A 26,546-nucleotide genomic window follows, 5' to 3' on the forward strand; every position below is an offset into this window, starting at 1 on the left:
ATATGTATATATATATATAAACACAATGTTGTACTTATTTAATCAGCAACTCCAAGAGTGAAGCTGTATTATATTACATCTTCAACATTCTGTATTATGTCCATATCAGCCGTTCTTTCATACCTCGAAATGGGCCATGGAGTGATAAAATCAATGTCATTAGCGTTAGTGAATCTGCCCGCCAACGGCGACTGGCCTTTCGAAGAGGAAATGTACAACACTTTCGTCAAAGAACAGTCCTTCCTTTCCCTGCTGCTGAGCGTAGCGTAGCTTTGCGCTGCAGCAGATCATGGAAAAAGGTTTCCTGGGGTAACATTAGGACCTTTTCAGAAAGGGGAGGGGGTGAGTGTCATGTCTTGGTATGGAGAAAAACAGTCTGGCAAAATCTATCTATTTAATTACATTATCACAGATAATCAGTCAAATTTCAACTAGTAATCATAAAAAAAAATTGTATTGCTCTTGTGCATACGCTCAGCAGTATCTGTATGTACAGATACATATAGATACCAGCACACAGTACACCGCCAATGAAAAATCACCTTTGGTGGGGCTGTGTCATTCACACTAAAGTCCCGTCAAAGGACGTACGACACCAAAGGTGCCTCCATTTCACTGCTACTGGTTGTAGCGCAGCCCTAGCCCGCAGGAGCCTTCAGAAAGGGCCTGGGTAACACCAGGTTGCTTTAATAAAAACTAGTCTATGGGGTAATTCCATATATATATATATATATATATATATATATATATATATATATATATATATATATATATATATATATATATATATATATATATATATATTTTTTTTTTTTTTTTTTCATACTATTCGCCATTTCCCGCATTAGCGAGGTAGCGTTGAGAACAGAGGACTGGGCCTTTGAAGGAATATCCTCACCTGGCCCCCTTCTCTGTTCCCTCTTTTGGAAAATTAAAAAAAAGCGAGAGGGGAGGATTTCCAGCCACCCGCTCCCTCCCCTTTTAGTCGCCTTCTACGACACGCAGGGAATACGTGGGAAGTACTCTTTCTCCCCTATCCCCAGGGATAAAAGATATATATATATATATATATATATATATAGTGATGGGTGATTTGAATGCAAAGGTGAGTAATGTGGCAGTTGAGGGAATAATTGGTATGCATGGGGTGTTCAGTGTTGTAAATGGAAATGGTGAAGAGCTTGTAGATTTATGTGCTGAAAAAGGACTGATGATTGGGAATACCTGGTTTAAAAAGCGAGATATACATAAGTATACTTATGTAAGTAGGAGAGATGGCCAGAGAGCGTTATTGGATTACGTGTTAATTGACAGGCGTGCGAAAGAGAGACTTTTGGATGTCAATGTACTGAGAGGTGCAACTGGAGGGATGTCTGATCATTATCTTGTGGAGGCTAAGGTGAAGATTAGTATAGGTTTTCAGAAAAGAAGAGTGAATGTTGGGGTGAAGAAGGTGGTGAGAGTAAGTGAGCTTGGGAAGGAGACCTGTGTGAAGAAGTATCAGGAGAGACTGTGTACAGAATGGAAAAAGGTGAGAACAATGGAAGTAAGGGGAGTGGGGGAGGAATGGGATGTATTTAGGGAATCAGTGATGGATTGCGCAAAAGATGCTTGTGGCATGAGAAGAGTGGGAGGTGGGCTGTTTAGAAAGGGTAGTGAGTGGTGGGATGAAGAAGTAAGAGTATTAGTGAAAGAGAAGAGAGAGGCATTTGGACGATTTTTGCAGGGAAAAAATGCAATTGAGTGGGAGAAGTATAAAAGAAAGAGACAGGAGGTCAAGAGAAAGGTGCAAGAGGTGAAAAAAAGGGCAAATGAGAGTTGGGGTGAGAGACTATCAGTAAATTTTAGGGAGAATAAAAAGATGTTCTGGAAGGAGGTAAATAGGGTGCGTAAGACAAGGGAGCAAATGGGAACTTCAGTGAAGGGCGTAAATGGGGAGGTGATAACAAGTAGTGGTGATGTGAGAAGGAGATGGAATGAGTATTTTGAAGGTTTGTTGAATGTGTCTGATGACAGAGTGGCAGATATAGGATGTTTGGGTCGAGGTGGTGTGCAAAGTGAGAGGGTTAGGGAAAATGATTTGGTAAACAGAGAAGAGGTAGTAAAAGGTTTGCGGAAGATGAAAGCCGGCAAGGCAGCAGGTTTGGATGGTATTGCAGTGGAATTTATTAAAAAAGGGGGTGACTGTATTGTTGACTGGTTGGCAAGGTTATTTAATGTATGTATGACTCATGGTGAGGTGCCTGAGGATTGGCGGAATGCGTGCATAGTGCCATTGTACAAAGGCAAAGGGGATAAGAGTGAGTGCTCAAATTACAGAGGTATAAGTTTGTTGAGTATTCCTGGTAAATTATATGGGAGAGTATTGATTGAGAGGGTGAAGGCATGTACAGAGCATCAGATTGGGGAAGAGCAGTGTGGTTTCAGAAGTGGTAGAGGATGTGTGGATCAGGTGTTTGCTTTGAAGAATGTATGTGAGAAATACTTAGAAAAGCAAATGGATTTGTATGTAGCATTTATGGATCTGGAGAAGGCATATGATAGAGTTGATAGAGATGCTCTGTGGAAGGTATTAAGAATATATGGTGTGGGAGGCAAGTTGTTAGAAGCAGTGAAAAGTTTTTATCGAGGATGTAAGGCATGTGTACGTGTAGGAAGAGAGGAAAGTGATTGGTTCTCAGTGAATGTTGGTTTGCGGCAGGGGTGTGTGATGTCTCCATGGTTGTTTAATTTGTTTATGGATGGGGTTGTTAGGGAGGTAAATGCAAGAGTCTTGGAAAGAGGGGCAAGTATGAAGTCTGTTGGGGATGAGAGAGCTTGGGAAGTGAGTCAGTTGTTGTTCGCTGATGATACAGCGCTGGTGGCGGATTCATGTGAGAAACTGCAGAAGCTGGTGACGGAGTTTGGTAAAGTGTGTGGAAGAAGAAAGTTAAGAGTAAATGTGAATAAGAGCAAGGTTATTAGGTACAGTAGGGTTGAGGGTCAAGTCAATTGGGAGGTGAGTTTGAATGGAGAAAAACTGGAGGAAGTGAAGTGTTTTAGATATCTGGGAGTGGATCTGTCAGCGGATGGAACCATGGAAGCGGAAGTGGATCATAGGGTGGGGGAGGGGGCGAAAATTCTGGGAGCCTTGAAAAATGTGTGGAAGTCGAGAACATTATCCCGGAAAGCAAAAATGGGTATGTTTGAAGGAATAGTAGTTCCAACAATGTTGTATGGTTGCGAGGCGTGGGCTATGGATAGAGTTGTGCGCAGGAGGATGGATGTGCTGGAAATGAGATGTTTGAGGACAATGTGTGGTGTGAGGTGGTTTGATCGAGTAAGTAACGTAAGGGTAAGAGAGATGTGTGGAAATAAAAAGAGCGTGGTTGAGAGAGCAGAAGAGGGTGTTTTGAAATGGTTTGGGCACATGGAGAGAATGAGTGAGGAAAGATTGACCAAGAGGATATATGTGTCGGAGGTGGAGGGAACGAGGAGAAGAGGGAGACCAAATTGGAGGTGGAAAGATGGAGTGAAAAGGATTTTGTGTGATCGGGGCCTGAACATGCAGGAGGGTGAAAGGAGGGCAAGGAATAGAGTGAATTGGAGCGAGGTGGTATACAGGGGTTGACGTGCTGTCAGTGGATTGAATCAAGGCATGTGAAGCGTCCGGGGTAAACCATGGAAAGCTGTGTGGTTAGGGATATTTGCGTGTGTGGACGTGTGTATATACATGTGTAGGGGGTGGGTTGGGCCATTTCTTTCGTCTGTTTCCTTGCGCTACCTCGCAAACGCGGGAGACAGCGACAAAGTATAAAAAAAAAAAAAAAAAAAAAAATATATATATATATATATATATATATATATATATATATATATATATAAACACACGTGTGGTTTGAACTAACATCAACAATAAAGATAAAATGACCAGAGAAATAATAATGGCTTCTATATATTGCTTTAGATTACATTGTCTCCCCTCATTCCTCTACATATAAGCTGCAGCTGAACATTCCTCTCTCTCTCTCTCTCTCTCTCTCTCTCTCTCTCTCTCTCTCTCTCTCTCTCTCTCTCCGGGACCCACAGGGGGACGGTACATTCCACGCCAACAAATTCCATGGCCAGTAAAGAGAGGCCCTGGATACGACCCTTGATCGCGACGATACGACCCTTGAGCGCGACGGTACGACCCTTGAGCGCGACGGTACGATCCTTGATCGCGAAGGTACGACCCTTGATCGCGACGGTACGACCCTTGATCGCGACGGTACGACCCTTGAGCGCGACGGTACGACCCTTGAGCGTGACAGTGCGACTCTAAGGTATATGATGGCTTCAAGGACCAGGCCAAAGGGCACATCATTATACCCAAATGTCGTACTGGCGTGCTCAAGGACCATACCGCTGTACTCAGGTACCGTACCGCTGTGCTTATGGACGGTACCGACCAGCTGAGGTACCGTACCGACGTGCTCAGGGCTCAGTCTCTCGCAAATGATGAGATGAATACACGCAGTGTTCTCTACTGGTCGTGACACATACCTATCTCAATATAGGCACTCATGACACTCACACGCGGGCCTGTTACACACACACACACACACACACACACACACACACACACACACAGATACACACACACACACACGTCTTATTAAAGGCAATGTCTGGTGCTCACAGCTACACCTAATTATACATCTGATTCACGATGGAAAATATCAAGTCCATGATATATGGTAAGGCCATTAACAATGAAAATCTACTATCTAGTCACGTCTACTTCTCTCTCTATATAGTCTACATCTACGTATCACAAAGTATGGACGGAGGTGAGTTGTAGATTAATGAACTATAGGTTTAAATACTGTCAAGACATTTCAGTGGTAATTACAATTATCTTCCCATGAAGACGTTCACCTATAAGAAGTATTTTCTTTTTTTTGATCACCATAAATGGGATCAGACACGACAGATATAGGATTGATAAGATCCGCTCATGGGTTCATCAGAGAATGGATCAAAGATTGAGTGGGTATTGTCCATTGGTTGACCCACACCACTGATTAGGGGAATATGGTATGGCCTCTCAAACACGACTGTGCGACACTTAGGGTATAATGGCCTGGTCTTTGACCTTGACCCTTTACGAGTCAGGTCAAGAGGCCAGTTCGTCGTAGTCACGGGTCGTACCGTCGTGCTCAAGGGTCGTGCCGTCTGGACACACACATACAGAGGCAGCCGATCAAGGGACACACGTACCACATACATCAGTAGCCATAGCACTTCCGTGTGCCTTACGCTGCCTTCATATCAGTCACAATAAACTCGGGAATGCACCATAAACGTCACGATTCTCACACCATCAACATCATCCCTTGATTGGGCACCATTTCCCCCTTCAGATCTGGAGTTCGGGGTCATCCTCGAGGGAAGGAGATCGTCCTCGGTGCTGCTGACGAAGGCGACGCCGGAGACGATGATGTCAGGAGCGGTACGTAAGGTGGTGAGGTGGCCGCTGCTGGCGAAGACGACGAGGAAGAGGAGGAGGTGGTAGTAGCCTGCGACATGGTACATGGGGACGTGTTGCACGTCGATTTCAGAGGGGGTCGGGACTGTGGGTCGCACAGGTCATCGGAGAGGGCCACCGCCCCTCCTGAGGCGGTGCAGGCGACCTGCCTCTCGCGCCACCCGCCCCCGCAGTCCGCCGAGCACTTCGTCAGGTTGGTCAGCTTCCAGTGGGAGGCGAAGACCGCCTCAGGGAGGTCGCTTCGTAGGAACAAATACCTGCAAGTATAGGAATGGCAATAAACACCACAAGCTCGTGATTTAAGAGGATAATGAAGAACAGGTGACGTTATCACTCATCAAACAAACAAAAACTAATCCATACATAGGTGTCGAACCTTTTAAACATGTTTCTGATCCTCCTGAAGAAGTCCAGAAACCCTCCTGATTTTTGTTTGGGGGTGCGAGTGGTGGTGGTGGTGGTAGGCGTGGTGGTTGTGGTGGTGGGGATTCTTGTGATGGGGGTCTGGGCTGCCTTGACCGGTTTGGCTACACATTTGCCGTTGATGCAGAACTGCAAAAGGAAGAAGAGAAAGACGACTTGTATGAATATTTCCAGCCACTTGGACGAACTGTAGAGTGTACATCGTCGATACTAATAGATTCGGGCTCTCTGGATTCGAACTTGCTCACTCCTACACCGTTGACCAGCACTCGAACTGAGCAGACGTTCCGGCAACAACAAACCCTTGTTCTTTTACAGCAGGGAATGGCGGAATGGCATGTAAAGTGGTATAACCATCTACTTCTGCCGATTTCCCCTCTTAAACCTCCTATATTGCCGGCACAGCTTTCCCACTCAACATTAAAATACTTTCCAAAAAAAAGACATTTCATCCCAGCAGCCAACAACATTTTTATTATGTACTATAATCATATCTGCTCTCGAGAATAATAAACCATAGAGAACTTAGTCGATAAAGAGAAGGTATATATTCATGTGTACGTGCAACGAGATTTTGCAGAATAAAGTTACGAGCAGTTTATACTAGGGTCTCCTCAAAAGGAAAACGTTTTCTCTAACCTTACTAACGGCGCAGGTGGTTCCCTCTAGCGCCGGGTGGGTGCGCATAGCATGCGTCGTGTTCTGACACCACAGTTCCCGACACACAGCCTAGCAGAAGATAAATAATTTCCATGTAATTCCTTGAATGCTCTACAAATGTTTTATTTCTTCACTAATAAAATTACTAGCAACCCTAACTAGTAATAAAATTGATTGACATGAAGATCTATATTTGTTATTGCATAACAATCTTGTGGTTGTCATAAATATTATGACTACCGATAATAAGATGACAGAAAATGTACAAAAAATGTTCTGAATCACAGAAAATGTTTAGCTGTAACTTAGGTATTATTGGCAGGGCCCGCGGAGCCTCTTGCTCACAAGACTCACATTGTAAGGGCCTTTGGAGGTGACATAGGGCTTGAAGGTGGACCCCTCAGCGAAGGTGCATTGTTCCTCCTTTGTGTAGCGCTCCCCGGGCAGCAGCTCCTTGTTGAAGTCCAGGTGTCGTGGGCCTTTTACTTGGTCGTCCAGGCAATCCAACGGGTACCCGTAAAAGGAAACGGAGGAGGTCAGTGCCGGTAGTTTTAACAGAGGATTTTCAACGGAGGGAGTTAGTGCGAAGTACTTAACGGAGGGAGGTAAATGGACACAGGGAGAAGAGAGGATATGGAGTGTAGGTGTGGGTTGATGTGTGTCCAGGTGTGTGTATGGTTTCAAATCCTGTGTGTGGCAGTGGGCCTACACCCAACCCAGGTGTTCATTCTTTCCCCCTCCTCTAGACTGATCTACGAACAGGTACTTGTCTTAGCCTTACGTGTATGTGTATGTATGTGTACATGAACAGAAGTATATATATTTCGTACATGTATATATACACACAAGATTAAGAGACGGAGCAACACGAATGTGAGGCTTTCCCAATAAACACGAGTCGTATGTACACACAACTGGCGCCAGTATGACAAGGGTAACTCACTGTTCCATGAATTCCTTCAGTTCCTTGTTGGAGCACTTGGACCAGGTCACTTTGCCTGGTCCCGTCGAGGCGGACATGAGGAATTTATCCGTATCACATGTATTCTTGTCAGCCAGGGACCCGTCGTGTGACATTCCCAGGCTGGAAAGGACGTAGAATCCACATATAAGAGGTTGGGGGAGGTAAATAGATACAATATTAAAGAAAGCTAAAAGAACGATGGTTTGGGAAGCATGAAGGCAAATTCATATCAAGGAGAAACGATTAGGCAATAAAAGGGTGTGAAAGGAACTGGGTAATCATGAATATATTACTCACAGTTTGACTCATTAATGTTGTACTCACTTGTGCCCCATTTCGTGTGTGATGACGTAGACGGCCTCGAAGCTGGTGCCTTCGTTAATGGTGCAGGAGTAGATAGGATGACACATGCCAGCCACCCACGCTAGACCTACAGGAGGAGGGGAAGAAGAAGAAGAGGAGGAGGAGGACCTTCTGATTTGGCCAGATAACACCAGCTGTGTAGGAGGAGGAGGAGGAGGAGGAGCAGAAGACAGACCCAGCACCACCTGTGTGACACCCCACACACTATACTACCACCAACCCATCACCCTATATATATATACACACCATCACCAACACCGAACTCAACCACCGCCATCGCTTACCTATGACGGAGTCGTACTTGGGCGACCCGTCCCACAGGTCGAGTCCCGAGAGCATGAGGGCGTGGTCCCACGACTCCCAGCCGTTCACGTTCTCAGGGTCGTCGTTCAACTTGTGCTGCCACGTGCAGAAGTTCCTCAGGTACCTGGAGAGGCGAGGCGAATTACGAACGCGTGCTGTGCCTCACCTGTGGTGTCTCCCACGTGCTGTGCCTTACCTGTGGTGTCTCCCACGTGCTGTGTCTCACCTGTGATGTCTCCCACGTGCTGTGCCTCACCTGTGGCGTCTCCCACGTGCTCTGGTGCCCCACCTATGGCGTCTCCCATGTGCTATGGTGCCTCAACCATAATGCCTCCCAGGTGCTATGTCTCTCCTTAATCTATATTGCCGCCTCCCTGATGGCTATGCCACCTCACCCACGGTGCCTCCCACTTTCTGTGCCACCCGAGCCATAGTGTCTCCCCAGTGTGAGTCTCCAAGGCTCAAGGCTCCCTCACCTCTGGATGTCTCCGTTGGCCTTGGAAGGACCCTTGTCCGAGGACTTGATGATGTCCAGCCTCACTAGTGTGATGAGGAAGTGGACCTCCAAGGTCGGGGCGTTATACAGCAGGTGGACCTGTGTACAGACAGACGGTATGAACAGACAGATTAGACATAGACAGACAGATTAGACAAAGACAGACAGATTAGACATAGACAGACAGATTAGACATAGACAGACAGATAGACATATACAGACAGATAGACATAGACAGACACCCCCTCGTAGACAGACACCCCCTCGCACAGACAGATAGACATATACAGACTAAGTGATATAGACAGAGACACCCCCCCTCGTACTTAAATTACTTAGACTTACAAAAAATGATGAAGATAGAGTCAATGGTGAACTGGGAATAAGATGAAACTGACAAAAAAATTAAGGTTCTTGCATGTGAATTTTTACAATGTTCTTCGTCATCCAAAGCTGCAGTCGACCAAGGTGTTCAGCCCACACCAAGCCGAAGCACACATACTTTGCAAAGCAAACTTCAGTAAAGTGTTGTGTATATGAGAGAGAGAGAGAGAGAGAGAGAGAGAGAGAGAGAGAGAGAGAGAGAGAGAGAGAGAGAGAGAGAGAGAGAACTTGTATACGCAACATATACAACAATCACATGCGTACGTCATAGCTTTCCCTAAATACGCTTCACCACTCTCCCTTGTTTGCCCTCCTCAAACCACCCCCTTCCACGCCAAAGTGTCCAGTAATGAAAAAGGTTCATTCGTGTGTTTCACTCTGAGCTTCGTATTATGTGTCGTTTGTCCTCACCACACAACAGCCTTACCCCGTTCATGATGGTAAACACCAGGTCCTGGATCGTCTCGACCACCTCCAAGCCCGGGTTTCGATCCTTAATGACGTCATACATGATGTCGTCCACAAAGACGGCCGTCTCGATCTGCTTCACGTCATTGGCCTCTCGCTTAGTGACGTCATGAGAGGTTCCGTCCCCCTCATTGGCCAGCTCGTCATTGTCGTCATCTCTGTACTCCTTGGATAGCTGGACGAGGAAACGGGGCGCTTTCATTGCCTGCAGGTCTGTAGATTATGAGGGAGAGATAATGGAGTACCGGACGACGAGGATGAGCCGTTATAGTGATGATAAGAAAGATTATAACAAAGGCCTTTCAGTGGAGAGATGCTGAATATAGGTCACCACTGAAGAAATGATGCCTTTTTTAACCCAAGTTCAGAAATTATTACCATATCTAAATTATGAATATTAATTTAGAATGTTAATTTATTTTTCACATGTGGTTCATTCTCTCAACAACTGAGTATCACAATAGGAAATGTACCACTGGTGGTACGACTCTCTACTGTACCACTGGAGATACGAGTATCTATTGTACCACTAGAGGTACCACTATCTATTGTACCACTGGAAGTAATACTGTCTACTGTACCACTGGAGGCACCACCATAACTACCGTACCACTGGAGGCACCACCATAACTACTGTACCACTGGAGGTACCACTATCTATCGTGCCACTGAAAGTAATACTGTCTACTGTACCACTGGAGGTACCATCTTAGCTACCGTACCACTAGGGGCACCACCATAACTACCGTACCACTAGAGGCACCACCATAATTACTGTACCACTGGAGGTACCGCTATCTATTGTGCCACTGGAAGTAATACTGTCTACTGTACCACTGGAGGCACCACTATATCTATCGTACCACTAGGGGCACTACCATATCTATCGCACCACTACCATAACTACTGCACCACTAGGGGCACCACCATAGGTACTGTATTCCCAGTGGGTACCAGCAGGAGGGGTTTACCCCTCACCACCCACCGAACACAGCACACTTGGCGTTCTTCCTCTTGGTGTGGATGACGTGCAGACCGTCTGACGTCACGTCCTCTTCTTCGACGTCGTAGTCGCTCGTCGTCCCTGTCTGGTCGTCCCCCCCAGGCGAGGCCTTACGTCGCCGTCGTCGCCTTCGTCGGATTTCGTTTCGCAGGGGCCTCACCAGGTGGGTGTAGTTGGCGGACTGGATCACGCCCGTCTGGTGGAATATGAGAACATGGGTTCAGTCCCCAGGAGGCATCGAAGCTCGGTCATACCCGTTCTTCAAAAAGGGGGTCTCGAAGTGAAGGTGCAGGGGACGTGGGTGTACTGGAAAGGGCGTGTGTGATGGGCGTGTGGGTTGGGTGTGTGTGAGGGGCGTGTGGAATGGGCGTGTGTGATGGGCGTGCGGGCAAGGGTTGTGATGGGCGTGTGTGATGGGCGTGTGGGATGGGTATATGAGGTGGGCGTTTGTGATGGGCGTGTGTGATGAACGTGTGAGGTAGATATGGGGTGGGTGTGTGTCCCCCCCATACACACAGACACAGATACACAGACAGACAGACAGACAGACAGACAGAGAGACAGACAGACAGACACACAGACAGACAGACAGACAGACAGACAGACAGACAGACACACACACACACACACACAACCTTAAAGTGTACAGATGAAAGTCTTTCTCATTAATTCATGCGTATTCAACACTTCTCCAACCTGAGCGTGGGACGGCTTTAAAAGACTTCGTCACGAGAACAGAAAAACCACAAAACCCCCCCCGCCACCACCACAATGACACAAGACTTACCCATTTTTGTTCTACGTCGAGTCACAATCTAAGACTACAATAGTCTCCCCTTCCCCTTTCCCCACTGACGGCCATTAATTCCCGTTTTCTACTGTTTACAAAGGCGACGGCCTCTCTTGGTGTGTGTGTGTGTGTGTGTGTGTGTGTCACACCGCACGGCGTTACGACACGGACGTATTCGATGAGGTTACGTTCATCACGCGAGCCCTCCATAAACACCCTTATAGTACTGAACTATTATGGAAATAAGTACACAAAAATATGGAACTAATAAAACACTATGAAAAGGAACGAAATGTATTGATGATTGAGTCAGTGTGGAGTCTGAGGTGAACTGGTGTCGACTTCCCTCATGGGAAAAGAAGGGAGTCCTAAGGGATAACAAAGGGCAATACTAGAATAAAAAGAAAAGAAACGCTAGGAGAAGCAGGAGAAGGTGTTAAGCAACATCAGCTTGAAAAGAGTGAAATTCCCGTGGCGATTATAGCATTAATGGACCATGTAGACATCAGCTGGCGTGAGCCTTCGTGCACCTGAACTCCTCCGGAGATCGATGGCTTCGGGAACACAGCGTCTGTTGTGGACTTGACCAGCTCTATCCCCTCTACACCTCTCTATCCTCTATCCCAACTCTGGATACACTGCCCTTCTCTCTCTCTCTCTCTCTCTCTCTCTCTCTCTCTCTCTCTCTCTCTCTCTCTCTAGCCTCTATTCTACCGTGGGCACAATGCCCCCACCCTTCTATCCCCAATTCTAACGTTGTCAGCACTGCTATCCACCTTTCTATCCCCGTACCCTAGCCAAGGCAGCACTGCCCACGCTTCTCTATCCTGTATCCTATTGCTTTCACAGTACTATCCTTCATCTCTCCATTCACCTTCCCTACATTTAGCCTCTCTTACCCTTTACCCTTTCCCTTTCCCTCCCTCCCCTATTCATTTCAGCCCTCCACTATCCACCTCTCCCCTCCTCATCATCCCCCAACCACCCCCCTACCTTGAGTAACCTCCCCACCATTAACCTCCCCACACGGGGGAGCGGTAATCAATGAACTTCACGTGTGGGCAAGTTGCACCAACCAAACGCACCGGGAGTTACCGCCACTCGTGAGGGACCGACACACCCAGCGTGACGTGGGAGGGAGCCACGCTGAGGTACCAGGTCGAACAAAGGCACCGCACACCATCCCCTCTCTCGCTCCTACCCCAGTGACCTGGTCAAAGTGAGGCACTAGGTCAAACGGATCCTTCCCTCCACCCCCACCGCACTCCCAGTGACCTGATCATTGAGGAGGTCAAGCAGACTCTATTGACCTGTTTGAGTGAGATCCCAGGTCAAGCAATGTCCAGCAGATAACCTCGCCACAGACCACCAGGTCTTCTGTCTTCTGGTTTTCCCATGTACATGTCTTCCAGCAGATGCCCTCGTCATAGACCATCGGAGAGAGAGAGAGAGAGAGAGAGAGAGAGAGAGAGAGAGAGAGAGAGAGAGAGAGAGAGAGAGAGAGAGAGAGAGAGAGGACCACCACTTTTACGCTTCAAACGTGGGTGTAATTCCTTCAAAAAAAGAAAAAAAGAAGAAAAGTACAATGTAATCTACCGAAATGATCTCCATAACATCAAAGGAACCGGATATCAACACAATGAAACATGTGTTTTGCGAACACCGCGTAAACATATCATGTGGGCGTTACCAAGTGTTAATTTCTTATCGCCATTATCATCATTACTCTATCAAGGTCTTCCGGGTATAGAAGGTCCGACTCTATTTTCTATTGCTTCTCCGGCCGCACTTGCTTCAGCAATTAATCTTCCGATTTTCTATTAATTTTATATTATCTTGACTTTTATCATTTACTCCATTTCTTTTCTTACGTTTTCTATTCAAGCTCATTTCTCCTCTCTACGGTACTAGCAATTTTGTGCCCTCGTCTGCTCGCTCCCGAGAACGGCGGAATGGCATTGTTCATTGTTATAATCACTTTCTCCCTCCATTTTCCGCTTAATATCTTCCATATTGTCTGCACTACAATTTTCCCGAAGATACATCACCCCAGCAGCCTACAATTTCTATTCTTCAAGGGAAATGGATAATTCATTCGCATCTATGTATGGAAGTTCGTCTAAGTGCATTTGGCAGTTTTCTCGGTGCGTCCAGAGACAGAAGACAGGACCACCTTCTCGCGGTACAAATCTCATCCCTTTTTGCTGTTTTCGTTTCCAATGATTATTTTGTAAACGCATTCTTCCGAAACTAGTTGTAAACGTATACAGTTTCAAAAAGGCAGAACAACCCTTGAAGATATAGTTATAGCTATAAATGTCCTTTTATTACTATTAGATTTCTTACTTTTCTTCGGAATAGCTTTGAAATACGTCTGGTTCTTTTTTTTTTTGCCCCTGATTGGCTGTCACAGTCTTGAGATCCAGTGGTGCCACCTATACCTGAAAAATAATCCTGGAGACCTCATACGCCCGACAGCACAGCAGCATATGTTTAAAGGACCTAATGGCAGACATAAACATTGCCTCATTAGGCTGAGTCGTAAATAACTTCACCGAGAAAATTATGTTCTAGCGAATCGTAATAACAAACTCATTTCGTCTAGAATATTTGAAAATATCTGGCATGGCAATGTGTCTATTTCAGCTTTCGCTGGTAACTTTTACCTATTTGTCGGTGGCTATCACCCACCCAGCGAAGATAACTATGAGCGACAGTATTGTGTCACTAAAGCCATCAATGACCACAGTGCGTCGTGACTTCGAGGCTTTGCATCAGCCTCCAGGCCACAGCTGGGGTATATAAAGGCCAGCAATCGCTAAAGTCAACATCAGTTCCTGTAGGAGCCTCCCACCAGCAACACACCTCACCCTCACACAATGTTCGCCAAGATCGTAAGTCCAGGGGTCACTTTGAAGTAGGCGTCAGTATCAGTTATGGATCAAATAGGTTCTAAAATAAAGGACTCTGTCTCAAGTCTCAGCCAAGATGTCTATAGTTAAAAGACAGACTGTTGGCTATTAATTGACTGGATGTCTTGTCTTTCCCGCTGTGTCTGGCCGCGCGCAACATCCGGGTATCCGCTGCCACGCCCCTGGTGTTTTCCATGTTGTCTTCACCACGTCCCCGGCGGCAGCTGGTGGCCATGCTGGCTCTGGTAGCCTTTGCCTCCGCCCGTCCTGGCTATTTGGGCGGTTACGGTGGGGGCTACGGAGGTGGCTTCGGCGGAGGCTACGGCGGTGGTTTTGGCGGCGGTTATGGAGGAGGGTACGGAGGTGGCTTCGGTGGAGGCTACGGAGGTGGATATGGAGGTAAGTCTAACAACTTAGTCGCTCATATGAGGTTCCAGCGTCTGCATAACATCAACCTAAGTTTAAGTACTTCGACGTATGCTGATTGCCAGCATGACTTCCCAAGACGCATTTTCTGCACGATTATCGCCACTCGTAATTGGGAAGACCCATCCACTATTTCCTCCTTCTTTACTGACTCTCCGTCAGGCGGGTACTGCTTTACTGGCCATGACAGCCTCCAGCTGTGCTGACTATAAAGCAGAGCTCATATTGGTCAGAAGATAGTGTGCTGAGTCGTCTTCTTCGACTGACGAATCTCTCTAGTCCTTAATCAAAAGCACCTCCAGTGACCTCCTTTGCTTAACCTTCCATCGTCCGACTGGTCACTCAATAGCTAAGTCTCTAGATCATTAAGTGCTTCCAGAGTGTATTAACTTCAGTTAGGTTGGCTCTCGTATATACTAATTCAGTAACTCTGTCCCTTCCATATTGTAAGGAACTTAGCTTGTTCTAGGACTTCTTTCTTTTCCATTTGTGGTCGGTAGGAGAGACAGAAGGAGTGCGTCAGACACAGAAGCCTAAGAGGTGTTGACAAGGTAAACACCAGCTCACTTTAGGTATGAACAGAACTCTATTGTCTCTATGGAAAATCTAATCCCTCTCTCTTTCCCTCGTCCACAGGCTATGGTCGCTAAAGGAGTTGCAACCAGCCATGCCATCAACACTCTCACCGCTCCTATAAACACAGAGGTCGCAACACCCTAGCCACCCAGCCAACAGCCCTCACCGCCCTTAGCACTCCCCACACAGAGGTCGCAACAACCGAGCCACCTAGCCAGCAGCCCTCACCGCCCTTAGCACTCCCCACACAGAGGTCGCAACAACCCAGCCACCTAGCCAGCAGCCCTCACCGCCCTTAGCACTCCCCACACTGAGGTCGCAACAACCCAGCCACCTAGCCAGCAGCCCTTACCGCCCTTAGCACTCCCCACACAGAGGTCGCAACAACCCAGCCACCTAGCCAGCAGCCCTTACTGCCCTTAGTACTCCCTAGACGGAGACCGCAATGCCTCGCCATCCAGCATACCCCTCACCCCACACGACTCAGCAACCTCATCTTCAGATTCTCAATAAAAGTGAGAGGATTATATCCGTCTCTTTTCCCCTGTGTGATGCCAGGAGGTTACTGGTGCAGCCAAGGGCCTTATAGTTCGTGAAAAAATATATATGGGGGTTAGTCATCATGTGTCTAGCGACTATCTTAGTATGTCTGCAGACAAGGAAAATAACATGTCAGTCTTTGTATAGCACAGATGCGTGTCATTTTCTAACTGTCATGGGAAAGAATTCATAAAATCTGTAGGAATCTTAATCAAATCCAACACCTACCCACAAAGTTAGTGACTGAATAGTCTAACATTGGAAAGTCTGGTTCTATAGTTTAAAAAACAAATATCATATATGAGAAACTTTTAACTACCTCCGTTACCGGGGATATAGGTCGGGCTGGTGACTAGAGAGTTAAGGTTGACCCGGGTGGTCGTGGGTTTGATATTTATGTGAATTATTGAGATTCAGTCACCACCGAGCGACCCCATCCACAAACACACACCTCCTCACCCGTTTGTTGACTTCCATCGATTCGCTGACACGAACGCAAGACATTCAACAAAGAAATATTCTAATTTTTTTTTTTTGATATTACGAACTGGAACAAAAAATGTTTGAGCTTATTCATGAATTTTCTCGATTATGGGTAAAGAAAAATAATGGTTACATAGAGATCAGTAGCTCGTGGAGAACGGCAGTCGAACTTGTCTCCACAGTGTAGGTGGTCATCATTCGTTTTAGGGTAGTGTGAGGCTGATTTCTGGCCAGCCAAGGACCCACCCAACCAAGTCGAATCGACTTTAAAGAAAAGTGAATATTGTTCGTCTCTCTACACTGTGTCCGGATCATGATGACACATCCAGCAGACCCTGGTAGATGTGAATACCCGAGACTCCAGTGATTTATATCACTGTTGCTGATACGTATCAAGGTACGTGGGTGATGGAGGACTAAGGACGCTGGTGACCTGGGGAGTACGAGTGACAAGGCTCTAGTGGTGACTCACCAGGTAATAGAGGGATAAGGAGGAGGATCCACGACCCGACCCACAACACGGGAGTCGTGCAGAGGAACACATCCTTTTTTTTTTTTAGAGACGAAGCAGGAAGGTTTCAGGGGGCGTAGACCAGTCGTAACTGTATAAGTTTTTACGAGACAAATCAGCAGACTGGAGGTGCAGGAGGTGGTCATGACTGTGTGTTGTCGTTGAGTGGTGCCTCTGGAACCCCTGGGGTCCAAGCAATCATTCCAGGATTGCTAGGAATTTCGTTCCATTACCCCTCACTCATTGTCTTTATGGCTAATCCTCGTTGCATGTACTGGCTGCATGACCTGCATGTCTATTAGGAAAGGGAACGCTCGCGCCGTGGGTCAATACCGTGGCATAATCTCGGGTCACGAAGCTTTTCATGGGCTATTTTTGCGTGGTCTTGATTACACTGTAGTAGGAGTACAACGGTCGGAGTTCAGTTGTTATGTGTAAGTCAAGTCAGGACTCAGGATATAGTGGTGGGTGGGGAAGGAGCCTTCTGCTTAACTATCCTGTCTCCATCTACAGTGGTGGGTGGAGGAGGAGCCTTCTGCTTGACTATCCTGTCTCCATCTACAGTGGTCGGTGGAGGAGGAGCCTTCTGCTTGACTATCCTGTCTCCATCTACAGTGGTGGGTTGGGGGAGGAGCTCTCTTGCTCTGAAGGAGTCTATCATGTCCCTGCTCCTGCATGGAGTGCAGCCTCGAAGCTGTAGGAACCACATCAAAGGAGTCCTGGTCTTGCATTACGATAATCATGATGATAGATATAAAACCACTTCTACTACTGTCACTACAGCGACTACCACTGCCACTACAACGACTGCTATTACATCAACAACAACTGCTACTACTACTACTACTACTACTACTAATGCTGCTACTATTGTCATTGCTACAACAGGGCGTCAGTTTACTGTCCTCCAGCAGATAACCTCTTCAATGACCAATACATTTTGTGTCGTATGTCTTTCCCAAAAGGCTTTTTCACAACAACGGGTCAACTGTCGCTTCATCACAAGTATTTTGACACCCAATGAATCCGAAATTCCCCAAGAGAATCCTTCTCGCCTCACGCTACTGATGGGACGAGACCAGCTAATTACACGCGATGATTCGAACTGTGTCACACGCGATTCAAACTGTGTTCGAACCATTATCCTAAGATTTCATATTCATGACTTCATGCACTGCTTTTATTAAGAACGAAGATCTTCTTTCTCCTCCTCAGTACCTACGTAGCTTTAACGTCGCTAAAGGATGGGATGAACACCATCAAATGTCCCTACTTCTGGTGCATTCCCAAGACCAAACATTAAACCCCCCACACTATCGACATAACTTGTTGATCACTCATTTGTCCAGGACACGTATGCAATTGGCCTTGACCATTCAATGCGCTGTCCAATTGCCTAGTTTCATTCCAAGTAATTTCTCCTACAACAATACAATGGTTACAATAGCAAACTGGGCATGTCCCTGTTGCTCCGGTGGTTGGCCATGTATTTTCGTTGCTCTTGTCAGCTTTGAAGGTCATGCATATTTTAGTCGTGGTTAGATGGGGAGGACGAAGTGTGTGTGTGTGTGTGTGTGTGTGTGTGTGTGTGTGTGTGTGTAGAATCGTTCAGGTGTGGACGTGTGCCTGCAGATAAGTGTATGTTTGTCACTGAATGTACACATGACTTCCATAAGTCCACGTAGGGTTTTCAAAAACCCGAAGCCAAATATATGACCTTACGTCTTCATTCCACTCCCCTCTACATCTCGATAAGGACATAGACACACAGGAACAGGGACACACGCTACATTACCCACCTCAACACCCAGGTATCGAAAGCCACTGGTTTAGAAGCTCCTTACACACACACACACACACACACACACACACACACACACACACACACACACAGGCATCAGGCCCTCTATTGACCACTAACCTGGGGCTGCCCAGGCCTGTTCTGGTTTATTTATCATAACCTTCACAGCGACACTGGTGGTGGTGGTGGGTGGAGGAGGTTGTAAGTGTTGGAGGAGGGTAGTGGTGTCGAGAGAGAGAGAGAGAGAGAGAGAGAGAGAGAGAGAGAGAGAGAGAGAGAGAGAGAGAGAGAGAGAGAGAGAGAGACGAGCCTTCGTAAGACGAATCTGGCTCCCCCACTCAGTTCCAAGAACACACAGGCGTCCACCTCGTGATCAATAAACATACAAGGTTATGATGACAAAAAGAAATTCTTCATCCCTGCACTAGTGAATAAACCAACAGGAGCCGGGGCCCCAAACCACAGTACCTATGCACGTAAAAATCATTCACTCATTCATTATTCAAAGGGTCGCGTGAGTGTGTGTGTGTGTGTGTGTGTGTGTGTGTGTGTGTGTGTGTGTGTGACATGAATGACACCTCCCTACTCAGCTCTGAAGACACTGATCTTCTTTCATGAAGGAAGAAGGAAGAAGTGGGGGGTGGGTGGGTAGAGAAGGGGGGGGAGTAGAGTGGTGGTGTACATTCATACGAAATTGGTGATTCGTCGTCCAGAGAGAGAGAGAGAGAGAGAGAGAGAGAGAGAGAGAGAGAGAGAGAGAGAGAGAGAGAGAGAGAGAGAGAGAGAGAGAGAGAGAGTCGAGCACATTCGTTCTAGAAAGCGGCCAGACTGGGTGACGCTTCCATCTATACGCGCATGCTGTCGCCAAAGACAGGAAAAATAATACCACTGGCTTGAACCCGGCAGTGGAGGATGATACGTTCGCACCGGGAGACGTTTGCCCACTAAGATCATCTAAAATGAACCTTATGCGTGGGCGCAATAGCCATCAAAATGCACATGCGTGGAAATAGATATTGGGGGGTGGGGGGGGGGGATGTACAATACATCTATTACGAAATAGAAAGATCTATGGCAAAATCAAAATCAAAATGCGTTGTTTACAGCGTATCTATGGCACGTTGGTGGATAGGATTTATCTTACGGTAATGATACTAAGAGAGTTAGAAGGTGACCCTGGACCTAAGGGGAAAGGACTAGTAGGTGACCCTGGAGCTAAGGGCTAAGGGCTGGTAGGTGACCGTGGACCTAAGGGCTAAGGGCTGGTAGGTGACCCTGGAGCTAAGGGTTAAGGGCTTGTAGGTGACAGTGGACCCAAGGGTTAAGGGCTAGTAGGTGACCTTGGATTTAAGGGTAAAGGGCTAGTTGTTGACCGTGGACCCAAGGGTTAAGGGCTAGTAGGTGACCTTGGATTTAAGGGTAAAGGGCTAGTTGTTGACCATGGACCTAAGGGTTAAGGGCTAGTAGGTGACCGTAGACCTAAGGGTTAAGGGCTTGTAGGTGACCTTGAAACTAAGGGTTAAGGGCTAGTAGGTGACCATGGAGGTAAGGGTTAAGGGCTAGTAGGTGACCATGGACCTAAGGGTAAAGGGCTAGTTGATGAACATGTACCTAAAGGTTAAGGGCTCGTAGGTGACCATGGAGCTAAGTGTTAAGGGCTAGTAGGTGACCTTGGAGCTAAGTGTTAAGTGCTAGTAGGTGACTATGGAGGTAAGAGCCAAGGGTGACCTTGCAGAAAAGGGTTAAGGTCTAGTGGCTAAGGGCCAGCGGGTGACCAAGAAGGGAAAGAAGATCAAGGTCAAGGGGTAAGCTTGTCACGTGACGCTTCTTGTCCTCAGGTGACCCACTTCTCGATTCAGCTGTGACCCCGTCTGGTTCGCGTGACCCCACACACACACACACACACACACACACACACTAGGACCGCACGCAGAACAAGGCAACGTCACAAACAACACCACAAACAGGGCTCTCCTAGCAACACCACAAAGCAACACCAGGAGCCACACTCACAAGCCACACTCACAAGCAACACTACGAGCCACAATCACAAAGCAACACCACAAGCGACACTCACAAGCAACACCACAAGCAACACTACAAGCAACACTCAAAGCAACACTCACAAGCGACACTACAAGCCACACTCACAAAGCAACACCACAAGTGACACTCACAAGCGACACTCACAAGCAACACTACAAGCAACACTCATAAAGCAACACTCACAAGCAACACCCCAAGCGACACTCACAAGCGACACTCACAAGCAACACCCACAAGTCATACTCACAAGCAACACCACAAGCGACACTCACAAGCCACACACTCACAAGCAACACTACGAGCCACACTCACAAGCCACACCACAAGCCACACTCACAAGCAACACCACATGCAACACTACAAGCCACACTCGCAAGCAACACCCGCAAGCCACACTCACAAAGCAACACCCACAAGCCACACCCACAAGCCACACCGACAAAGCAACACCCACAAGCCACACCCACAAAGCAACGCCACAAGCCACACTCACAAAGCAACACTACAAGCCACACACACACACACACACACACACACACAAGCAACACCACAAGCCACACTCACAAAGCAACACCCACAAGCCACACTCACAAAGCAACACTACAAGCCACACACACACACACACACACAAGCAACACCCACAAGCCACACTCACAAAGCCTCGTCCGTCGCAGTTGGCGAGGGCAGCTGTGGTGTTGGGCCTTCCTTTGGCATTGCCATAGTAGACGCAGGAGGGTCGCGCAGCCCCTCGCTCCTTCACCACCCCGTCCTCACCCCTCACCACCAGCAGGAACTCGGGCGACACCAGGTCGTAGTTGGGCCGCAGCTCGAACTCGACCTCCTCCTCGGCCTCGTCCTTGACGATGACGTCCAGGTACCCCGGGTTCTCGGTGAGGGTCGAGGAGGACCTCTTCTCCCTTGAGCGGGTGCGGATGTGGACCAGGGAGTGTGGGGGAGCTGTGGGTGACCAGATGGGGGGCCAGTTATCATGGGTATCCTTCGTGAAGGATTGTGGGTACTGTCGTTGCTATGACGGGATCCCTCACGTGCCATGGGGTCCTCTACGTGCCATCGGGTCCTCTACGTGCCATGGGGTCCTCTACGTGCCATTGGGTCCTCTACGTGCCATGGGGTCCTCTACGTGCCATGGGGTACGCCTCTACGTGCCATGGGGTCCTCTACGTGCCATGGGGTCCGCGTCTACGTGCCATGGGGTCCTCTACGTGCCATGGGGTCCTCTACGTGCCATGGGGTCCGCCTCTACGTGCCATGGGGTCCTCTACGTGCCATGGGGTCCTCTACGTGCCATGGGGTCCGCCTCTACGTGCTATGGGGTCCTCTACGTGCCATGGGATCCTCAACTTTTCATATCATCATCTATGTACCATGGAATTCTCCAGGTACCAAGGGATTCTTCGGGATTCTCCAGGTACCAAGTGATTCTTTGGGTGATTAGGGATTCCCTGGGTGACAAGGGATTCTGTGGGTGATAAGGGATTCTATGGGAGATTAGGGATTCTCTGGGTGACATGGGACTCTCTAATTGGAATTCTCAGACTCATAGGTGGGGGAAGAGGATGGAGGGAAAGAGAGAAACAGGGTATGTTTGTGGTGGGCTGGGGTGTGGGTTGGTGCTCTGGGGGCATGGCTAGGGTGTGGGTTGGTGCTCTGGGGGCTGGGCTGGGGGTGTGGGTTGGTGCTCTGGGGGCAGGGCTAGGGTGTGGGTTGGTGCTCTGAGGGCAGGGCTGGGGTGTGGGTTGGTGCTCTGGGGGCAGGGCTAGGGTGTGGGTTGGTGCTCTGAGGGCAGGGCTGGGGTGTGGGTTGGTGCTCTGGGGCCAGGGCTGGGGTGTGGGTTGGTGCTCTGGGGCCAGGGCTGGGGTGTGGGTTGGTGCTCTGGGGTGTGGGTTGGTGCTCTGGGGGCTGGACTGGGGTGTGGGTTGGTGCTCTGGGGGCAAGGCTGGGGCACATAAAGGCCTCAAAACTCACCTTCCTCCTCGCCAAACAGGAACCTGAGGTCGTCCTTGCTCAGCCTCGCCCTCGCCTCCGGCACCTGAGAGAGAGAGAGAGAGAGAGAGAGAGAGAGAGAGAGAGAGAGAGAGAGAGAGAGAGAGAGAGAGAGAGAGAGAGAGAGCAGAGGTTATATGAGGCAGTCGACTGTCACGGACTTCGAACTGTTATATGACAGAGGTCGATTGTTGCATACATCATGACTATATATATATATATATATATATATATATATATATATATATATATATATATATATATATATATATATATATATATATGTGGGCGGTAGTGTGAGGGCGTTGGATGGGTGGATTAAGCCTCTCTTACCTTCAGGCCTTCTGCTTGGCTCAGAAGGAGCAGGGTAGCCGTCAGGAGCGCGACGCCCATCTGCATCGCTCCCTTCCTCCTTCCTCTGTCCTCCTCCTCCTCCTCCTCCTCCTCCTCTCCCTTGTACCGTTCTCTGCCGTACCGTGAGTTTGTACCGTCCACCTACATGGTACCCTCGCTGTCTGGCGTGAGGTGCAGTATCGCCAATGAGATTTGGTGTAGTTTGGCGAGTTTTGGCTGGTATGTAGCGTGTCCTTGGCGAGTTTCAGCTGGTATGTGGCGTGTCCTTGGCGAGTTTCGGCTGGTATGTGGCGTGTCCTTGGCGAACTTCAGCTGGTATGTGGCGTGTCCTTGGCGAGTTTTGTCTGGTATGTGGCGTGTCCTTGGCGAGTTTTGGCTGGTATGTAGCGTGTCCTTGGCGCGTTTTGGCTGGTATGTAGCGTGTCCTTGGCGAGTTTTGGCTGGTATGTAGCGTGTCCTTGGCGAGTTTTGGCTGGTATGTAGCGTGTCCTTGGCGAGTTTTGTCTGGTATGTGGCGTGTCCTTGGCGCGTTTTGGCTGGTATGTAGCGTGTCCTTGGCGAGTTTTGGCTGGTATGTAGTCTGTCCTTGGCGAGTTTTGGCTGGTATGTAGCGTGTCCTTGGCAAGTTTTGGCTGCCCTTGGCACTGCTGATGGTAGCACAGAGCTCGTTATCCCTTCCCCGCCATCACCACCACCTTAGCGAAAAGGAAAAAGATAAGAATATGAAAAGATAAGAACAACATTTGTCACACACACTGCCCTCAGGTCAGGTCATCACTCTATCCTCAGGTCAGGTCATCACACTGCCCTTGGGTCAGGTCACCACACTGCCCTTGGGTCAGGTCATCACACTGCCCTTGGGTCAGGTCATCACACTGCCCTTGGGTCAGGTCATCACACTGCCGCCCTTGGGTCAGGTCATCACACTGCCGCCCTTGGGTCAGGTCATCACACTGCCCTTGGGTCAGGTCATCACACTGCCGCCCTTAGGTCAGGTCATCACACTGCCCTTGGGTCAGGTCATCACACTGCCCTTGGGTCAGGTCATCACACTGCCGCCCTTGGGTCAGGTCATCCCACTGCCCTTGGGTCAGGTCATCACACTACCGCCCTTGGGTCAGGTCATCACACTGCCCTTGGGTCAGGTCATCACACTGCCTTTGGGTCAGGTCATCACACTGCCTTTGGGTCAGGTCATCACACTGTCCTTAGGTCAGGTCATCACACTGCCGCCCTTGGGTCAGGTCATCACACTGTCCTTAGGTCAGGTCATCCCACTTCCCTTGGGTCAGGTCATCACACTGCCCTTGGGTCAGGTCATCCCACTGTCCTTGGGTCAGGTCATCACATTGTCCTAAGATCGGGTCATCACAGTGTCCTAAGGTAGGGTCATCACACTATCCTGAGGTCAGGTCATTACAGTGTCCTGAGGTCAGGTCATCACAAAACCCTCAGGTCACCAGACTTATCCAGGTCACTACATTTCTTGAAGTACCTAAAGTGCCCCAGGTCGTGATATTTCTTCAGGTCACCACACTACCCCAGGTCACTGTGCTGTCCGAGGTCACTACACTACCCCAGGTCATTATATTACCCAAAGTCAACTCACTGCCCCATACTGTCCCAGGTCACTAAGCAGCTTCAGGTCAACACACTGCCTCAAATCACACTGTAAAATCACCACAACGCCCCAGGTCACCATACTGTCCCAGGTCACTGTACTGTCCCAGGTCACCATACTGCCCCAGGTCACTGTACTGCTCCTGGTCATTACACTACCCCAGGTCAACACACTGCCCCATGCTGTCCCAGGTCACTAAGAAGCTTCAGGTCAACACACAGCCTCAGATCACTACACTGCAATGAATCACCACAATTGCCCCAGGTCACTACCTCGTCCCTGGTCATCACACACTGTCCACTTCACCACTGCAGCATTTCAGGTCACAACCCTTCCTCAGGTCACTACAAGGCATTAAGTCAGGTCTCTCGACCGCTTCAGTCACAGGTCACTCAACTGGACACGATTACCACACTGGTCAAACACACTAGGCCAGGTCAGATCACCACAACACCCCTCCAGATCACCACAGTGTGTATATACCAGGTCACACACAACACAGCCCCAGGTCACCCGCGCCCTTACACAGGTAGAGGGTCATACAACACTCACGACTGTCCACGTCTGCACGCTTCGGCTCCCTCGCCTTGACTGACCTCCAGAGTTGACTGCCTTCCTCATATTGTCTTCCTCCTCATTCCCCTCCACCCTGCTCTCTTCCCCTCCCCCTTCCCTTTAATCCCCCCTCCCCTTCCCTCTAATCCCCCACCTTCCCTCCCCTAAACCCTCCCTTGGTTCATGCTCACGCGAGGCGACCAATGGATTCGTCACGAATGGTCTAAAGTTAAAATGATTTAACCTCTCTAACATCTCTCTACCATGGATCTATACTCTCTTATAAAACATTGAATATCGTTATATGAATCCTATATATATGTATCATATATCATGTAAAAAAGCGTATATGATGTGCGTCAATGTTCTAGATAAAGGAAGTGAATGTAGGGTTGATAAAAAAAAAAAACGCCAGAGACCAGCGTAAATGGCAGTATCGACTCCGTCTTGTGGGGTGGGTGTCATGAACGCTGTGACGTCACTCGCCGTTTTCTTTACCCCCTTAGACGTTCAGGGGAAACGTTTATATTAATTTCTCCAAAGTTTCATGCCCAAAACATTTACAGTCCACTGGCTTCATCAGGAGAAATAACGCCTCTACATCAATACTATGTTGATTAGAAAAATAGAGTGACTCTCTCATCCGATTTGAATTATGGAAATGAATAAATAATGTCAAATATCGACAGCGAATAACACATTGATCATTGACACTTACTCGTATTGCTTATTTTTGCTTATTTATAGCAACGCACTGACCCGGGACTTTGCTATATCGCATATTTACCAAATGGCGTCCTAGCTTCGTCTCTTCGATGGATATCAACTGACTTATATTTGTCTCTTGTGTCTTCCCTGATGATGTGATTATTACACGAAAGTGCACTTGGGAACTTATCGTGTTTCATTTTCAATTTCCCCGTGGACTCATAGATATATATATATATATATATATATATATATATATATATATATATATATATATATATATATATATATATATATATATATATATATGTTCACCGTTTCACTCACTGGCTCACTTCCATTCTCTAGCTGTCATGCATATTGCAACGAAATCACAACCCTCTGTCCACAATCATGCCCCACGGACCCTTCTACGGTTTCTTCCGCCCGCTTCACATGCCCTGGATTCAGACCACTGACCGCACGTCGCCCCCTGTATATCACATCGCTCCGACTCGCTCATCCTCTCCATTTGTCCAAAGCGGCTCCATGTTATTCCAGTCTCGTTTGAGATGACGTCATTTATAATAGAAAATGGGAATGATCCAGGGGGGGACCAAGGGCTTCGTAGGGAGTGTGTTCGTGGTCTTTCGTTACCTCTGGAATT

General features: G+C 48.0%; 1 protein-coding gene and 1 long non-coding RNA gene across 2 annotated transcripts; one reads left to right on the top strand and one right to left on the bottom strand.

Annotated features, from left to right (window-relative positions):
• Nucleotides 1–4,742: 4,742 nt before the first annotated feature.
• Nucleotides 4,743–25,230, bottom strand: LOC139747572 (A disintegrin and metalloproteinase with thrombospondin motifs 3-like). Its single transcript, XM_071660006.1, has 14 exons — nt 25,190–25,230; nt 22,996–23,711; nt 22,645–22,708; nt 21,314–21,615; nt 10,556–10,769; nt 9,530–9,783; nt 8,699–8,817; nt 8,204–8,346; nt 7,881–7,986; nt 7,534–7,676; nt 6,947–7,104; nt 6,572–6,661; nt 5,886–6,061; nt 4,743–5,766 (listed from the first exon to the last, which is right to left on the bottom strand). The coding sequence occupies exons 2-14, from the start codon at nt 23,059–23,061 to the stop codon at nt 5,400–5,402; spliced, it is 2,202 nt and encodes a 733-aa protein (XP_071516107.1). The 5' UTR covers nt 23,062–23,711; nt 25,190–25,230; the 3' UTR covers nt 4,743–5,399.
• LOC139747617 (uncharacterized) lies at nt 13,804–15,796 on the top strand. The gene is made up of 3 exons (XR_011712421.1): nt 13,804–14,257; nt 14,500–14,674; nt 15,338–15,796. It is a non-coding gene; the product is annotated as an uncharacterized lncRNA (long non-coding RNA).
• Nucleotides 25,231–26,546: the final 1,316 nt, after the last annotated feature.

Source organism: Panulirus ornatus, chromosome 69, assembly GCF_036320965.1.
Source record: "Panulirus ornatus isolate Po-2019 chromosome 69, ASM3632096v1, whole genome shotgun sequence".
Lineage (NCBI taxonomy): Eukaryota > Metazoa > Arthropoda > Malacostraca > Decapoda > Palinuridae > Panulirus > Panulirus ornatus.

What these genes read in the sequence shown, in the direction of transcription:
- LOC139747572 (XM_071660006.1), bottom strand. Translation starts at nt 23,061, where the DNA reads ATGCAGATGGGCGTCGCGCTCCTGACGGCTACCCTGCTCCTTCTGAGC. An exon ending in ACTGCGACGGACGAGGCTTT is followed by an intron (nt 10,770 to 21,313) that starts GTGAGTGTGGCT and finishes ATATTCCACCAG; the next exon opens with ACGGGCGTGATCCAGTCCGC. An exon ending in GCCAACGGAGACATCCAGAG is followed by an intron (nt 8,347 to 8,698) that starts GTGAGGGAGCCT and finishes TCGCCTCTCCAG; the next exon opens with GTACCTGAGGAACTTCTGCA.